General features: G+C 54.1%; 1 protein-coding gene across 2 annotated transcripts; it reads left to right on the top strand.

The window, feature by feature from the left end:
* Positions 1-7,840: 7,840 nt before the first annotated feature.
* On the top strand, positions 7,841-16,443 carry EFNA3 (ephrin A3). 2 transcript variants are annotated; one of them, XM_036273060.1, is made up of 5 exons: positions 7,841-8,067; positions 14,051-14,340; positions 14,761-14,826; positions 15,014-15,091; positions 15,313-16,443. In XM_036273060.1, exons 1-5 carry the CDS (start codon positions 7,937-7,939, stop codon positions 15,441-15,443), a joined length of 696 nt encoding a protein of 231 aa, XP_036128953.1. In that variant the 5' UTR covers positions 7,841-7,936; the 3' UTR covers positions 15,444-16,443. The 2 variants fall into 2 exon arrangements, with proteins under 2 accessions (XP_036128953.1, XP_036128954.1); XM_036273061.1 differs by lacking the exon at positions 15,014-15,091 and having other exon boundaries at positions 7,892-8,067; positions 15,313-15,992.
* The last annotated feature ends 952 nt before the right edge of the window (positions 16,444-17,395 follow it).

Consider the following 17,395-nt stretch of genomic DNA (forward strand, 5'->3'; position numbering starts at 1 on the left):
AAACTCAGCGGCGCTAGACGGCCCAGGGTGGGGCCCTCAATTTGCTGGGCCTGCTCTCGTCTCTCCCGAAACAGATGAGAAAACGCCCCTCATCTCTGCCTCACTCTCTCTGTCCAGAGAGCCTGAGAGCCCCAGTCTCTGCGACCGGATCCTGCTCCACACTTTGCAGGGTTGCAAATCTCCCTCTTTTGGCCTTTTTGTGACCCATCCCTTTTTTCTTCTCTTTCATTAATTCCTTCCTTCCTTCCCTTTATTCATTCGGCAGATTGTGAGCTCCTACTACGCCATTCTTTCAGTAGGCCACGTCGGCTGTGGCCGTCGGGGGATTCCCAGACGTGACGCAGCTGGAGAGGGTCACTCTGGCTTCCAATAGAATTCAGGGACCTGGGCCATGAGGTCATCAGTGGTGATGCCCATTGGTTCAGGCTTGGATGGGGCGGGGTACCCGTAGCAACTGACGGTGCGTTGGAGTATAACGTGGAGAATGGTTAGTGTTTGAGCTCCAGTAGCAGCTCTGGTGGTGCTTGAGTTGGGGGAGGGGAGGCTGGGGTGGAACTCAGCTTCCCAAGTCCTGCAGCCCTAGCCCAGCCAAGCTCTTCCTTGAGATACGTTTTCTCACTCAAAGTAATGGTCCGTGCCATTTAAGCCAGGAAGGTTAGGAGGGCAGTACTGGCAACAGCGTAGGGGTCCTGGCTGCTGAGCTGCTGCCACCCAGAATGTTAATTCTGAAATCCTCGTGTTCATCTGCATATCGTCTGCATCTCATTTGCATTCTCTTCATTTAAGGTCAAATTGAGCAGACAGCTCCAAGTCCCCAGCCCGGTCGCTAAATATCTCTGACGCTGTCTGTATCACGAATCACTTAGAGTAATCTCTCAGTTGTCCAGTTCCTTACCCAGCCTCCAGAGTCTCCTGAAGTGTGAGGGGGCACAGTCTAGCTAAAGGAGAAAGGACAAGAAGTCTGACTCTCCCTCTGAATGTTTGGTGACAGATGGGGAGGACTGGTCTGTACTGCCTAGAGACTAAATTGGCAAAGCAAATGGTGGGGGTAGGTGCCCCCGGCTGGGTTGAGGATCTCCAGGGCCAAATCATGCACACACCTGGCAGGGTGCTGGAACAGGGGATGCCTGCTTCCAGCCAGGGGCAGACCTGCCCACGGGTCTGGTGCCAGGGCAGCTTCCTTCCTCCAATTAAACCCTAATGAGGTGTCATTAACCCTTACTTTGCCTGCCAGCCCTCAGGTGGAACTCAAATTCATGGTCTCACACTGAGTGAAGAGGGAGAATGGGCCTTTGAGGAACTGAGAGGCAGTAAGGTTAGGGGACTAAGAGACAAGAAGGTGGGGCCAAGAAAAAAAGAAAAAGAAGGTGGGGCCAAAGACATAAATAGCATGCACTTGGTATCCTCTGTGTGCTTCTGGGGGATTCTGGGTTGGGGGGGGGTCCCACTGTCTGGGTCTGGATGCATTTATTCTGTTCATCAATTTACAATTATTTATTAAGCACGTCACCTACTCTTACTAACTAAATACCAAACTGCATGCTAGATGCTGGGGATAACACTTGCATAAGACAAGATTTCTTCCCTTAAGAAATCTTCAGATTACTTGAGAAGACAAATTGGCCAACAAATAATTATAATGTCAAGTGCAAATCTATTATAGAGCTATGTACAAAGTGCTATGATAACACAGGGAAATGGGCTGTCAGAGAAGGCCTGAGTTTTGAAGGACAAAGTTTATGGTAGGGAGGGGCTGTGTATTTGACTCAGTATGGGTCCATACTTAGCTGTGTTTTCAGGACTGCTGGTGTCTGCCCTCCCAGAGCTGTATGTTTTGTATCTGTGTATATGTGTGTGAGTGTGTCTATGTGTTGTTTGGATCTCTCTGTGTCTGGAATCCCTTCTCCTGAACACACGTTGTGGTTTTATTACAGATCAATGTTTGCTGTGAAGCTCTTGCACAGATTAGCCCGAACCTGCCCAGCCTAGGGGAGGGGAAGTGGAGAACCGATGTTGGCTCTTTGGAAAGGGGTGGGCAGGCACCATCTTCACACCTGGGGGCCCATACCCTTGGCTCCCCAAATGGCAGAAGACTGGCCAAGGGAGGCAAAGGGCTGAGCCCCAAGCTATGGTAGGGTGTGCGGAGACCATAGTCCCTTCTGGCCCTGGCTCCCCAGAGGAGCCATGGGGGTTACAGCCACCACTTCCCACTAAGATCTCAGGCCCTCTCCCCAAGCCTGTTCTTCTGTCTTCTGAGGAGCAGGCCAGCTCAGACCTGTCTGCTGTTTTCTCCCGAAGGGAGCAGATCCTTTCCAGGGGATGTGAGAGGGCTGGGGAATGCTGGGGCCTACTGGGAGGCCCCAGGTCCTCCACCCTGGCCCTCTCTGGCTCTCTTCAGCCTGGATTCTCCCCACCCTCTCTAGGGTGCCATTTCTCTGTGTTTTGCCCAGACATAGCCATCTTTGCCAGGGAAGCCCTTGGCTGCTCTAGGCAGAGGGTGGGGGCTAGAGCTCTGGCAGTGAGAAAAGGCCTGGGGGGAGGTGAGAGGGAGAACAGGAGTCCTGATGATCTCTATGTTCAAAGACCTCTACCCCAACCCCTCTGTCTCTTTGCAACCACTTGCTAGAAAGCTACATTTTTGGTGGAAGGAAAGAGAAGAGAGTCTGCATTAAGAGATAATTTAGGGGTTAAGGAGAGGCTCTGAGGTCTAAGGAGAAGGTCAAGGACGGGACCTTGGTTTTTGGCTATAATTTCCCTTCTCCTTGATTCTAATCTTTCCCCCACCTACCCCTTCTCCCCAAGCCCTAGGCCACCTCTCCCACTCTGATAGCTATTAGAGAAGCTTGGAGATGAGGGAGAACAAATTGAAAAAAGAGTCTGGGGCTAGTGTAGGTGGATGGACATCAAGAGATAACCTCTTTATAATAATGACAAGGAGGCTTCCATTAATCAGATACTCCATAGGTCCTAAATACTGTGCTAACTGCTTCCCAGACATGAATCTTAATCCCCACAACAACCAACTCCTCCAGGTAGAGTATGATTAGCCCCACTTTACAGTCTCGGTGAGTGAAGTGACTAGCACAGCCAATGAGTGGTAGAACTGGAATTCAACCCCAAGCTCATCCTGTTAACTACTAAGCCAAACTACCTCCCTTTCAGTTTTCTTTAAGCACACTCAGAGGAGTCACACACATCTCTGGTGTGACACTCCAGAGATTCAAGCTTCTTAGTTTGCCAGGCTCATTAGAGGGATCAGGGCATGACTAGGATAAGAGGTTATTGCACGGCAACCCCACCTACCAAGCCCTGAATACTCATTTCCTGTGTCCTGGACCACACATCAGAGCACTGTGCTCCCTACTGTCAGTCACATGTGTAGTTCCATGTCAACTCATGTATGTAGCTGTGCTGACATACACACTTGGAAGTCAGAAGAACCATGCATTGCCCTCCTTGTTAGCACCCAGGTCTTCATGTTAGGGCCACACCAACTACCTGCCTGTACAGGAGCACACACATGGGCCCTGTGCTAGGTGCAGAACCTGTGAATATTTTATGTCTGGGGCTGGTAGCTGTTTCTCTCACTCACACACATGTCTGATCCTCCCTCTCACAATCTCCTTGCTATTTTTTAAATGAATTATTTATTCATGGCCCCCTTTCTCTCTTAGTATCCCCCTCCCCCAAGACCTTGCCTCCATGATTTATTGAACATAGCTCCGCTCTCTGATTGCCACCCTATGTCCTGGGAGCTGCTTTGGGCCACAAAGCCTGAGTACTCCCTCTGCCCCAGACCTGTTTAGCTCCCTGCTTCCTTGGCCCCAGGGATAGAGGGGTGAGACACCATGCTCAGAGAGCTCCCAGAAGCCTGAGCTCACTACCTCCTAGAGAGAACATGGCAGCCAGCAGTGTACTGGAAAGCCTGAAGGTCAAAGGGAAATGAAGGCAAAGCCTACAGGAGAGGAAAAAGAGGCCTGAGACTCTAGAGAGAGAGGACCAGCCCATGGAGAGAACACCAGGCTCAAGAGAGGCCATCAATCTACAGAGAGGTATTGATCAGGGCCCAGGCCTTAGACACCAGTGTTTCAAACTATAGCTTGTGACGCGTTAGGGGTAGTGAAATCAAGAAATAAATTTTATGGATCTCAACCAGTCTTTTATTTTATTTTTAAAAATTTTAGTTTTTATTATTTATTTTAGAGAGAGAGGAAGGAGAGAGAGAGAAACATCAAAAACAGCCTTTTATTGAAAAATTTGATTTAATGTTGTGCTTTTATTATTGATTTTAGAGAGAGAAAAACATCAGTAGGCTGCCTCCTGCACACCCCATACTGGGAATCAAGCCTACAAAAGACATGTGCCCTGACCAGGAATGGAATGAGTGCATGGGATGATACTCAACCAACTGAGCCATACCAGCCAGGGAGATATATATATATATATATATATATATATATATACACACACACACACACACACACACACACACACACATATATATATATACACACACATATATATATAAATTTTTTTTCCACTTAAAGAATAGAACAGGCCTGGCCAGTGTGGCTCAGTGGATTGAGCGTCCTCCCATGGACTGAGAGGTCCTGGTTCCATTCCTGGTCAGGGCACATGCCCAGGTTGCAGCTCGATCCCCAATAGAGGGTGTGCAGGAAGCAGCCGCTTGAGTTTTTCTCTCACATCGATATTTCTATCTCTCTCTCCCTTCCTCTCTCTAAAAAATCAATAAAAAATAAAACAGAAGAAAATTATCAGAGTGTATCCTCTGTAGTAAAGGTAAATATTGTTTTATAAAAATTATTGTTTCAGCCCTGACCGGTTTGGCTCAGCGGTTGGAGTGTCGGCCTGCGGTCCGGAGAGACCCGGGTTCGGTTCCCGCTAAGGGCACGTACTTCGGTTGCAGTTTGTCCCCGGCCCTGGTTGGTCGTGCGGGTGGCAGCCACTCGATGTGTCCCTTCACATCGATGTTTCTCTCTCTCTCTCTTCCTCTCTCTCCCTCCCACTCTATCTGAACAAAAAATGGGAAAATGTCCTCGGGTGAGGATAAAAAAAAAAATTTTTGTTTCAGGCCCGGCTGGTGTGACTCAGTGGTTGAGCATCGACCCATGCACCAATAGGTAGCTGGTTCGATTCCCAGTCAGGGCACATGCCCAGGTTGTGGGCCCAATTCCCAGTGGGGGGCATGCAGGAGGCGGCCAATGTTCTTTCTCATCGATGTTTCTCTTTCTCTCCCTCTCCCTTCCTCTCTCTCTGAAATAAATAAAGAAAATAATTTTTTAAATTATTGTTTCAGTTATATGTGAATGTGTGTTTGTGTGTGTATTTATTGTATTGCAAATACAAAATACACATTTCACTGTGATGGGTCACAATCAGGAAAAAAGATCCCATTGATTGATGGAAGCCCAGATGCCACAGAAAGAGGTCTACATCAGGTTAGGTCCCAGGCATGTAGACAGTGGCCAGATCTTATACACAGAGAACCAATCCTTAGAGAAGCTCAGACCCAATGAGTAGAGGCCTATAGACAGGCCTAGGCATTACAGTCGGAAGTACAAGCCCTACAGTCACATAGAGTTGTGCAGTTTGTATATGGCACAGAAAAGCAACCTCCGGGGTGAGTCGAGGTTGACATTAGCCCAAGATCACTCACTAAGATGGGGAGACACATAGGGCCACCTTCTTCTGAAGGAAGTGGCACCTTTGTTTTTGCACACGGGTACCATTTGCCAAGAGATGCACCTTAAGGACTGGATCTGCATAGAGGGGTGCTTTTCCTAATCACACAAAAGGCCAAATCTGCCAGTAGCTAATTTGGATAGAGGCCCAAATAGGCAAAGCACCAGATCCTATAGACACAGGCCTCGAGCTACAGAGAGTATCCAAACCCAGAGACTTAGACTCCACAGAAAGGGCTGCTTAAATCCTATTAAGAGGGTTCCAGATTCTAGAGAAAAGGGCTCAGTTATTATTGAAGGGTGGTGTGGGAGTGCTAGTTTCTAAAGAGGAGGATCTGGGCCCTATAGAAAGGGCCCACATCCATAAGTGGGATCCAGACTCTACAAACAGGGATTTAAAGCTTCTAAAATCAAATCTAAAATCCTGAACCAGCAAGCTCCCACTCCCTGTGAATATGGGCAGCCTCTCTGCCAACCATGAGCCCCTGAGAAGCCTCCTTTTGCAGGCAGTGAGGGTGACAGGGAAGGGGTGGGGATCTGTAGCAACTGGAGTAGGCAGGTTATCATCATTTGGGTGAAACAAATCTCCCCAGGGATGAGGAAGGAGTTTTGGGGGAGGGAGAGCTGTTTGCAAAGTCCTCCTTCCCACCCCAAGGGGCCTAATTTATTTTCTGGCTCCTGAGAAGGGAAAGGAGATCTCCTGGGGTGGAGAGGAGCCGAGGGAGGACAGAGCCTGCTCTTGCCTGGCAGTAGCTAGACACAGGGTCTGTTCTGGATGACACTGCCCTTCCTCCAAACCCAGCACCAGAGGTGGACTTGTGATCAGGACTTCTGTCCTGCCAAGGATAAGTAGATGAAGGGTGCCTGTATGTTCTCTCTCCTGTGGTAAAAAAGAAAAGAACATTATGCCTGTTACCCTGGGCACAAGTGGTTGGCTTGAGTTCTGAGAACCTGGTCTGAGATCTGTTTCTCCTGGTCACTCAGTCTGAGCCTCTCCAAAAGAGAAAAGATGAGAGGTGAACACCCGCTAAGTCTGGATTCTAGATCCTTTCACTCAACTTCTACTTCCTAGGAAAAGAAAAGAGAGGCGAGCACAGAGCCATGTGTGTGTCAGCGGATGCATGTGGGTCTGTGTATGAGTCATGTGTATGCATGTGTCTGGGTGCTCCTCTGTCTCTGTGTATCTTAAGTGCCTGTGTTTCTACAGATCTCTAGTTGTCCACTAGTACCTTTACGTGTGTGCGCGCGCCCACAAGGGGTATCTGTGTGTCTATAGGTTGGTGTCAGCCTCTAGGTGACTGCTTTTTCTCCTAAATGTGTGTGTGTAATGTTTATGCTTGGGTATCATTGTAGGACAATGACTATGATAAGAGCTGGAACACAGGGTGCTTTGCCCTCTGCCCTCATGTCAGTGTTGATGAGAGTAGAAGTGAGAATGCCTGAGGACACCACTGGCCAACTGGGAGGGAGCCCGGCTAGTGTGTGTGAGGAGTCTCTAGCATGTGTCCCAGAAAAGCTGACTCTCTCCTCAGTCCCTCCTCCACAGTGGGCCCTGTACTACCAAAGGCCCTAACAACACCCAGTATTGACATTCTTGGGGGCTAAGCTCTTCTACCCCGCCTCCAAGAAAAATAAGCCGCATTATCAGGTCCGGGCTTCAGGTCAACAGTCAGGTAGGTCTTGGTGCATCTAAGTGCCTCACCCTCTAGAATCCCCCTGACTCTTCATTCACATTGGAGGAGGGGCATGGAGGAAGCAGAGGGCCAGACCGTTCAAAAAAGAAGGGGGTCTAATCTACTGATTAAGAGGTCCTGGACCCCCAGCTTCTTTTCAAGTCTCCACCTCATCCCAGAAATAAATGTGCTCACTCGAAATTGAGATCCCTGTCTTGGCCTTCCTAATCCTCCTGGGAATTCCAGATTAGGGAACAGAAAGCCTAGAACCCGCCATAGCTAATTAAACCTAGGAGGGAGAGGCGAGGAGCGCGCTGGTTGCTACCGAGAGGGTAGCACTGTTCCAACCTCCCACGCGCCGCGCGCTCCAGGCCCAAGCGGGGCGGGGCCTATCGGGAGCGCGCCAAGGGCGGGGCTTTGGGAACGCGCCCGGAGGGCGGAGGAAAGGGTTGGGGGCGTGGCCTAAGGCTCCAGGGCTGTTGGCCGCGGCAGCAGGGAGCTGGGAAGCGAGAAGCCGGGAGCGCGGGGCTCAGTTCGGGGGCGGCGGCGGCGGCTCGGGGGATGGCGGCGGCTCCGCTGCTGCTGCTGCTGCTGCTTCTCGTGCCGGTGCCGCTGCTGCCGCTGCTGGCCCAGGGTCCCGGGGGGGCGCTGGGAAACCGGCATACGGTGTACTGGAACAGCTCCAACCAGCAGTGAGTCGGGGGGCGCAGGGAGCTCGTGCGTCCCGCGTCAGTGAAGGGGAAGGTGGTGGGCCCAGGAAGTCCTGGGGAAACCTGAGGTGGGAGAGCACAGCTGGGTGCTGGGAGGCGAGGGAGAGGGGGACACTCTGTGGGCGTCTGTGAAACTCGGGGTGGGGGTATGAAAGAGGCTGTTGAGGTATATAGTAAGGAGGGCTTGGGCCGTTCAGAGGAGGGTGCTCAGCAGTCCCCCACCCCACCTTGGCTTTTCTCCACACCCGCCGCTGGAATAGCGTACCCACATCCCATAGTGCCCCCATCTTTACTCCCTTAGGCCAGGCTGGGGTTTGGGAGTACCAGTGTGCTGGGGGTAGGCCGCCCGTTCTTGGTGGGGGGCAGGGATGACCTGTTTTCAGTATTGAGGGTTTCAAGGGGTTCTGTCTCAGACTCCTGCTTTTAAAAGTGGGGTCTAGAGCTGAGGCAGGGAGTCCTATTGAGTACCTCCTCAGAGCGAAGGTGAAGGGGTGCCCTGGTTGTATGGATAAGCCTGGCTGGGGTGAGCTGGGGCTGGGTAGCCAAGTCAGGGGGGTACAGAGTGCTGCTTGGTGAGGATAGGGACGTGGGGGTAGTGGTGAAAGGGAAGGAAACGGAGATGTCGGCTTGTCACACACGCGCGCGTGCACACACACCCGGGCTGGGGACGGTGTGTGGCTCTAAGTGTGAGCGGGCGTGTGCGGCTGTCAGTGTGCGTGTTTGTCTGAGTGTGTGATTTGTGTGTCTGCGTCGGCGATCGTCTAAGGGTGGGAGCAGGCGACAGGTCGGAGAGGGGGCTGCGGTCGCTGTCCGCGTGGCCGGCCACGTCTGGGCTCGGGTGACTGTCGGCGCCGCCGCTGTCTGGGCGGGTGTCAGGGCGGCCCTGTGGTTTCCCGGGCGTGTGGCGCTGCGGCTGGGTGCCCGCTGCGGGACCAGGTTCTCATTCTGCTCAGTCCTTGCTGCCCTTGTCTTCTCCTCCCTGCCGAGCCACTGTGTGGATCACCCCGGCCGCCTCCGTGTGTGTCTGTGTGTTGGGGGAGATCCCCTGGGGACGCGGGGGTCACTGTCACACCTGCCCAGGCGACGGCACTGCCTCTGGCTCCCCACCCCGGGAGGCGATTCGGGAGCAATGGTGAGGCCCCAGGGGAGGGAACCGGGAGCGCCCAGCGGCTGCGACCCCCAACGTCCCGGGGGAGGGGCTGCCGCTCGCCGCTCCTCTCTTTGTTGTTTGGGGCTCTGCGCCTCCCCCTCTCTCCTTACTCGCGCCCAGAGTGTCAGACTGGGGGTGGGGATGAGCCAACGACGCCCCCCTCTCGCTTCCCATGGAAACCTCTGGGTGGAGATGCGCACTACCCTCCCCCCAGTGGAACTCAGAGAACTCTGGGGGTGCTAAGGGCAGACTCCCCTGCTGTATCTAGCTTGTCCCCTTCCCCCAGACTCACACATCCTCTCTCTGCCCCACTGTAGTCTGGCGGGGAGTGAAGAGCATTCAGGTGAGAAGCCCGTGTTCCCCATCACCCTCGGGCATCCCCGGGTTCTTAGCAGAAGCCGGAGCCTGAGGGATGCGGGAATGGCGGGAGGATTGGGGGGGGGGGATGTTGTTGATCAGGTCCCCCTCCCCCGCATACACCTGGGCGCAGGTGAAAGCCCTGAGAGGGAATGGGGGAGCCCGGGTTTCGGTAGCCTCCTTTCTGTCTTTCTCGCTCCCCACAGGTCTGGACCGGCAGATGTGGGAGGGGGTGCGCACCCGGCCGGTAGGACGCCGCCGCCCCCGCCTCGCATCCTCGGCCTTTGTTGCCGCTGCGCCCGGGCTCCCCGGCTCCCTCACTGCGGCAGCCGCGGCCCCATAAATCGTGAGAGCGACGTGCTCCGTAGTCGGGAGTGGAGAGGGCCAGGGAGCTGGGGGCGGGGCCGGGCCGAGCCACAGGCTCCCGCGCCCCTTCCCCCAGTCACGTGAGCTGGGCTTCTGGCTCCCACCCCCAGTCACGTGCAGAGGGTCTCAGCCCCTTGGGGTCACGTGGAAAAGGTCTTGCGACCCCTCCTCCTGGGGGTCACGTGGGAGGGTGCTGGTGGGACACGTGCCGTGGCCTTTTTTGACAGACCTGGGGGCCGTACCCTCCACGAGGTCGAGATCTCGCCCCCTGCCCCCTACGAGGTCGCGATTTCGCCCCCTGCCCCCACTCAGCCCCTCCGTTTGGTCCTACTGAATAGGCAAGACCTGTTCCCAGTCTAACCCAGAAACTAGGGCTGGGAGGACTATACTGGAGAAAAGCATGAGAGTGTGAGGTCGAGGGGTCCCCTGAGCCTGGAATTGAATTGGGGGGGGCGGCAAATATATGCGCCCTGGCCTGTGCTTCGTTTCTTTACACTACTAGGCAGGTGTGTTGGTATCCACTCCTACTCAAGAAGCCTCAGGAACATCTTTCTCTAGCTGTCTCCCTACCTGTCTCTATCTCTGAAATGTTTCGGTTCTGATCTTTAATTCATACATTCATTAACAAATATTTATTGAGGCGCTACTACATCCACGTTGGTCACTCTGTTTTCTCCCTGTCACCGAGTGTGCCTTGTACTCCTTCCTTGCCTCTGGTAACCTCTTTTGCGTCTCGCTGTCTCCGTCTCTGCTGTGTGTGGGCCTCTCTGGACCAGCCTCTGTGTCTCTTCCTTCCATCAAGTCGCTCGGTTTTCACTCTCTTCCTCTCTCTCTCTCTCTCTCTCTCTCTCTCTCTCTCTCTCTCTCTCTCGGTTTCTGGATCCCTCTCTCTCTCTGCCTCACTCCCTTTTCCGGATTTCTCAGTGGATCCGGTTGGTCTCTGTTCATCTCCCTTCTTGGTGTGCATCTCGCTCCCGGTTTCTGTGTGTCTCGCTTTCGGCGGGGCTCTCCTGCTTCGCCGCCGCTGCAGATCAATAAACCTTCGCCGCCACAGCCGCTGTCGCAGGGAGGAGGGGTGGGGATGTGGGGCTCCAGAATTCTCTCCCACCCGTCGCCGGCCAGTGAAGCTCAGGGCTGACCCCGCAGGGCTGAGTGCGGAGGCCCATTGAGCCCAAGGGGTGCGGGGGTGTCTGTGTGCACCCGGCGCCCCGCAAGCGTTCCCGCCACCCACCCACCCCCAGCCTGGCGCGCGGACCCCACGCTACGCACACGTGGTCGGGCCTCGCCTGCAGGAGCGAGCGGCGGACGGCCTCGGGAGCGCGCGCTAGAGGGGAGGAGAATGGGGTCCGGTGTCTTCACATCCCTCCTCCACTTCTTTAGCTCTGCATTACTCTGTCTACGGGTGGGGACAGGAATTTAACAAGATCAGAGCCCCTTAGGATCTTTTCCCTACTGCCTGATCGTTTAGATACCCTGTTTAACTGCTCTTAATTGCCCAGGGCGGGCAGAGGTTTGCTCCTTACAGCTCTCCCGCCGCCCACCCACCAGGCTCCAGCAGACAGAGCGCTGAGAGTGGAAGGAAGGGGTCGTAATGTGCACCGGAGGCGGTGAGAGCCAGTAGAACTGAAATAACGGGGTGAGGGGCTACCCCCTCCAGGTGGGGTGAGTCAGACATTCGCCTTTCTTTGAGAGAGGTGGGAGGTTAGTGGGAGATGATGTGAGGAGGAATAGACAAGTCCCCAGATCCCAGCTCGCCCCACCCCCTGCCGAGAGTGGGGCTCTAAGCTAGGGAGGTACAGCCCTGGAGGAGGGGTTAGCCTCGAGCTTCGCCATGCCTAGCGTCACCTCCTTCTTCACTGTCAAGAATGACAGATTTAAAGAAAGCACCCAAGCCAAGCAGACACCTCAGATCTTCTAGCAGTGTGGCTGGGGATTCCTGCCCTTCTGCCCCCAGTCCGACAGATTCCAGCTGGGCACACCCATTCCACAAGCAGGGTTTTTCCCCCTACGTGCCCAGCTTTGTGGGTATTCCAGGGCCTGTTCCTACCACCCAACTCCGGGATAGGTAAGAAATGGCTTCTCTTCATTTGTGGCCACCCAGCAACCTTTCTGTAAGGCTAGTTCCCATCCCATTGGGAAAACTGAGGTGCCTGTAAGAATAGATCTGGCTTTGGCTTACTCCTGCTGGTATGAGATGTGCTGTATGGGGAATGGGGCAGTGCCCCCAGGGAGGGACCATTTCAGAGCAGGGCTGGGAACCTGGGTGAGGCTCAAGTACAGAGACCCCAGTGTGGCTATGCAGCCGTTCCAGACCTGACCCCCTACCACTGGTGGGCTCCTCCTCAAAACCTGTGAGTGAGGAACAGTAAACTTTGGGGTTGCAGATAGAGAGGCAAACCTGGGGTGGCAGCTGGGAGCGAGGCCTGGTCTAACCCGTTTTCCTGCTCCCAGTGCCTGAGGCCAGTACTCCTGCCCACCTGAGTGCCAGGGCCAGGGAGTGGCCTGAGTGACCCATCACTCCCGTGGGAACCGAGTGGGGCTAGTAGCATTCCTGATGACTCAAGAAAGCTGTGCCCATTCTTACTGGGGTGCCCAAGCACCAGTGCTCACCTATCTGCTTTACTGCTAGGATTAGAAGGGGATATTTGGGGAAAGGGTGGCACAGGCAAGGCCAAGGAAGTAGGGTAAGATGAGGAAGGACCCTCAAGGTCCTTCCCCATGCAGAGGCCTGCAAACTCCTTTTCCTAATAGATCTAATTACTGTTTGTAGAGCTGGGAGGTGCCTGGCGACATGGGGAGCCAGTCCCTCCCCTCAGGGAGTTCTCAGGGACTCCAGTGGTTTGACATTTTGCCAAGTATCCCATGTCTTCTTGTGTCCACCACTCTCTCTCACTGCCAAGACATGTGCATTCCTACCCTAAGGAAATGAGGAGAAACCCCTGCCTAGTTTTCTGAGTTTTTTCTCCATTCAGATGTTTCAGCCATGCCCACATCATTCAGTAGTACCATTGACAGTATTGACAGTGCTTTGATGATGACTAATAAGGCAGGTGGGGATTACAAGGGACCCAGCATCTGCTTCTCTGTCCCATAGAAGGCTCAGGGAAGTAAGAGGAATAGCCATCTTGTCTGGGCATTATGCCCACTGCTCTGCCTAGCATCTTTAAGGGGCAGTGGTGCCCAGATTGAAGAGGGAGATGTATAGATACAGAAGTTTTGGCTAGTTGGCATGATACCACGTGGAGCCTTGATATTGAGTTCCCTGATATGTTGTTTCACATTGGGGACCTTATTGCCCATGGCCTCAGAGACTCAAGGTACAGAGATCAGTGATACTGTAGAGAAAGCATATGCCAGTGTGTGTGTGTGTGTGTGTGTGTGTGTGTGTGTTTGTGTGTGAAAACTGGGAGAGAGCTTGAGATTGCAGAGATCAACCAATACTGGCATGCAAGTCCAGAACACATACAACCAAGCATTTTTATGTGTCTACTGCCTATGAGTGGGGGGTGGACATATTTGTGTGTGTGCCCTAGAACTATGCACGTATATGCATGAACCCTCCATACATGCTTGTGTGAGGACAGGTCCTATCGGACTGGCCTTGGCGTTGGACTGACAGCCGCAGGAAAGCATGTAGGGAGAGGCGATGGAGAATGCTTATCCCACTTTCACTCCTCCCTTCCCTGCCCCTATCCCCCCGCCCCACTTGTGAATTATGGGGGATGGACGGAGGAAATCCGGACCTGGGTCTGGGAGTCGCAGGGGCCTGCGCCGTTTCTGTGGTAACCAAAGCCGGCGTTCCCTGCTTCCCTCCACCTTTCTCCGCCTCTTTTCCTTGGAGGCCCGCTGGGCTTCCCTGCGCCTTTGCTGCCCTCTGGTGGCCACTAGTAGGACAGAACAAGGAACGGCCCGGAAGTCTAGTGCGGATGCTGGCTCTACTAGGGTCCCGGGGAGAGATAGAGACTAAGAAGAGGGGATGCTCAGAAGAGCCAGGAAGCTCGAGGACCGTGGGGAAGGTGTGCAGAGCAGTGAGGTGGAGAGCGGGTTGGCATGGGAGCTTCTTCCCTCTGACCCGCTGCCGGTCCCCCGCAGCCTGCGGCGAGAGGGCTACACGGTGCAAGTGAACGTGAACGACTACCTGGATATCTACTGCCCGCACTACAACAGCTCAGGGCCGGGCGGCGGGGCGGAGCAGTACGTGCTGTACATGGTGAGCCACGCCGGCTACCGCACCTGCAACGCCAGCCAGGGCTTCAAGCGCTGGGAGTGCAACCGGCCGCACGCATCCCACAGCCCCATCAAGTTCTCGGAAAAGTTCCAGCGCTACAGCGCCTTCTCGCTGGGCTACGAGTTTCACGCAGGCCACGAGTACTACTACATTTGTGAGTGACAGCCAGGGGTGGGGTCCCCAGGGGCCGGGCCGACGCGCTGTCACCAGGTCTCTGGCTAGGAGTGACATCCCAGATATGGGGCGTGGAGACTGGGGGGACATTGGGATTTCAGTTCAGACAGGGTCGTAAAGCTGAGAGAGATGTTTGGTGATAGTCCTAAGTTTGGGTCCTGGTCACTTTCTGTGACGAACATTCGGAGGCGGGATCTCAGGTGTCAGGGCTTCTTGAGGTCTGGGACTCAAGGGGCTTCTGGGGCTGACGGCGGAGGCCCCTAACCAGTGTCCAAAGGGTCCGGGAGCTACTGAAGACTACCCGGGAGGGACAGTCGGTAGGGGTGAGAAGTAGAGCTTCTGAGCGAGGGCAGGGGGTGCAAACCTGGAGAAAGCCACTCAGGCCCCCTCTCCTCCCCAGCCACGCCCACCCACAACCTGCACTGGAAGTGTCTGAGGATGAAGGTGTTTGTCTGCTGCGCCTCCAGTGAGTATAACCGGCTCCCAGCCGCGACCCCATCCTCGGCTCCCCTGCTTTGGGGCTCCCCTGGCTTCCTGGGGGTGAGGGCAGAGGGCACAGGAGAGGGGGACTCGCTCCCCAGCTGTAGTAGGGGGAGGGGATCCTGGCCCTGACTCTCCCCCTCCTCTCTCCCCACCCGCACCCTACCCCGCAGCATCGCATTCCGGGGAGAAGCCGGTCCCCACTCTCCCCCAGTTCACCATGGGCCCCAATGTGAAGATCAACGTGCTGGGTGAGTGCGCAGCGCCCTCTGGTGGCCACTGCTGAAACCGCAGTCCCCTTCCCGGTGCCTGCTCACCTCGCATGACTTCCCCTGGGGACATCGATCCCTCCCACCACCGTGGGTGGTCAAGTCCCCGGGTCCCCTGCTGCTGCTGCTGCTGCCGCTGCCGCGTGCCCCCGCCCAGGCGCGCAGCCCAGTCCTCATCAGTCTGTCTCTTCATCTATCCACAGAAGACTTTGAGGGAGAGAACCCCCAGGTGCCCAAGCTTGAGAAGAGCATCAGCGGGACCAGCCCCAAGAGGGAACACCTGCCCCTGGCAGTGGGCATCGCCTTCTTCCTTATGACACTCTTGGCCTCTTAGCTCTGCTCCCTCCCTTGATGGAGGAGACATGGGGCAGGGCCCGGGCCCCAGTAGGGAGACTTTGGACTCCAAAGGAAGCCTAGCCCAGAGGCCTGGACTCCAGGGGCCTAGACCCCTCCTCCAATGGCTGAAAGTGGGGTCTGCACCATACATCTGTGCCCGTCCCTTCCGCCCCCTCCCTCCACGTAGGTCACTGTAGTGGACCAGGCGCAGGGATAGCCACAGGTCCCAGTGGCCTTGTGGCTGGGGTAATGTTTGGTACCAAACTGGGGGGGCCATAAAAGGCAGTGCTCAGGACTCCCTGCCCCCTGGTACCTTTCTCTGACCCCTGGTGCCCTCCCCTTTTGTCCCCCCAGAGAGACAAATGTGCCCCAAAGAGAGCAAATGGAAGCATGGGAGGCACCTCATTCCTCTCTTCCGGGGCAGAACACAGGGAGGGGACTAGATGGGCGAGGGGGTGGCATCACCCACTGCCCCCTACCCTGTTTACAGCAATAAGCACGTCCTTCTCCCCCCACTCCCACTCCCAGGATTGTGGTTTGGATTGAATCCAAGTTTACAAATAGACACCCCTGGGGGGGCAGTGGAAAAGGGTGACAGGGGGTGGGCATTGGGGTGCCAGGCAGGCATGTACAGACTCTATATCTCTATATATAATGTACAGACGGACAGAGTCCCTCCCCCTCCTTAACCCCCTGACTTTCCTTGACTTCCCATTCCAACTTCAGACCCCTTCCCCACCAGGCTAGGCCCCCCACTGGGGGACCCCCTGGCCCCTCTTTTGTCTTCTGTGAAGACAAGACCTATGCAACGCACAGACACTTTTGGAGACCGTGAGACAACAATGCCCCTTCCCCTCCAGCCCTGAGCCAGGGCCCAGCTCCCAGGACCTAACCCTGTCCATCCTCTGTGGTCCCCACCCATCCTCCTGGGCCTTTTTCAAGTGCTTTGGCTGTGACTTTCATACTCTGCTCTTAGTCTAAAAAAATAAACTGGAGATTAAAATAACTGAGTGTGTGTGTTTCCAGGGTCCATGAGCCTTCTGTACATTGGTCAGACCCCACCCCAGGTCATAGGGCCTGCATGGGGAAGGAGAGTCTAGGAGCAAATCGTCTTGTTCTGTAACTTGTCTACCTTCAGGAGGCAGTGCTGTGGAGGGAGCAACAGGGGCTTCCCAGCTGGGCCTGACCTGGGCGACTGTGGGCAATTCATTCAACTTCTCTGAGCCTCAAGTATCTCATCAGAAAATCTGGGTTATAGCCCTGGCCAGGTAGCTCAGTTGATTAAAGCATGGTCCCAATACACCAAGGTTGTGGGTTCAATCCCTGGTCAGGATACATACAAGAATCAACCAATGAGTGCATCAATAAGTAGAACAACAAATCTATGCCCCCCTCTCTCTCTCTCTAAAAAAAAAAGAAAAAAATCTGATGGGTGAGGGTAGAGGGGGTCAATGGGGAGAAAATGGGGGGATATCTGTAATACTTTCAAAGATAAACTTTTTTTAGAAAGAAAGAAAATCTGCGTTATAATACATCTCTCTCAGGGTTAGTGCACAGATGAAATGACAGGCGTATAAGGCTCAATCACTGATGTATTATTTCTTCTTTTCTTCCCACTCCAGGTTGTGAACCTAGATAGGAAAAGAAATTACATCTTTACTTTTACTCACCTGTAACTTTAACATTCTCTTACTGTAGTTGAGCAACAAGCCACAATAAGTTAACAATGTCTGTGCCTTCATAACCAAGAGAAATCACAGATGTTTTCAGACTACATTATAGTTTTTGGAAATATCTCAAAATAGTGTTTACTCTCAACACTACTTTGAAATGACCATAGTTACTAGAAGGTCCATGTTTTTACCATGTTAATAGAAAGCATATATATTACTATGCCAAAAAAAGTAAATGTTGTGATAACTGTGTTTCAGTATAATTGGTTTCCTTCGA

The sequence above is a fragment of the Molossus molossus genome, unplaced genomic scaffold, assembly GCF_014108415.1.
Source record: "Molossus molossus isolate mMolMol1 unplaced genomic scaffold, mMolMol1.p scaffold_m16_p_20, whole genome shotgun sequence".
NCBI lineage: Eukaryota > Metazoa > Chordata > Mammalia > Chiroptera > Molossidae > Molossus > Molossus molossus.

Excerpts from the sequence above, each read along its gene's own strand:
- EFNA3 (XM_036273060.1), top strand. The coding sequence starts at position 7,937 with ATGGCGGCGGCTCCGCTGCTGCTGCTGCTGCTGCTTCTCGTGCCGGTG. Across the intron at positions 8,068-14,050 it reads TGGAACAGCTCCAACCAGCA|CCTGCGGCGAGAGGGCTACA; the intron begins GTGAGTCGGGGG and ends GGTCCCCCGCAG. Across the intron at positions 14,341-14,760 it reads CCACGAGTACTACTACATTT|CCACGCCCACCCACAACCTG; the intron begins GTGAGTGACAGC and ends TCTCCTCCCCAG.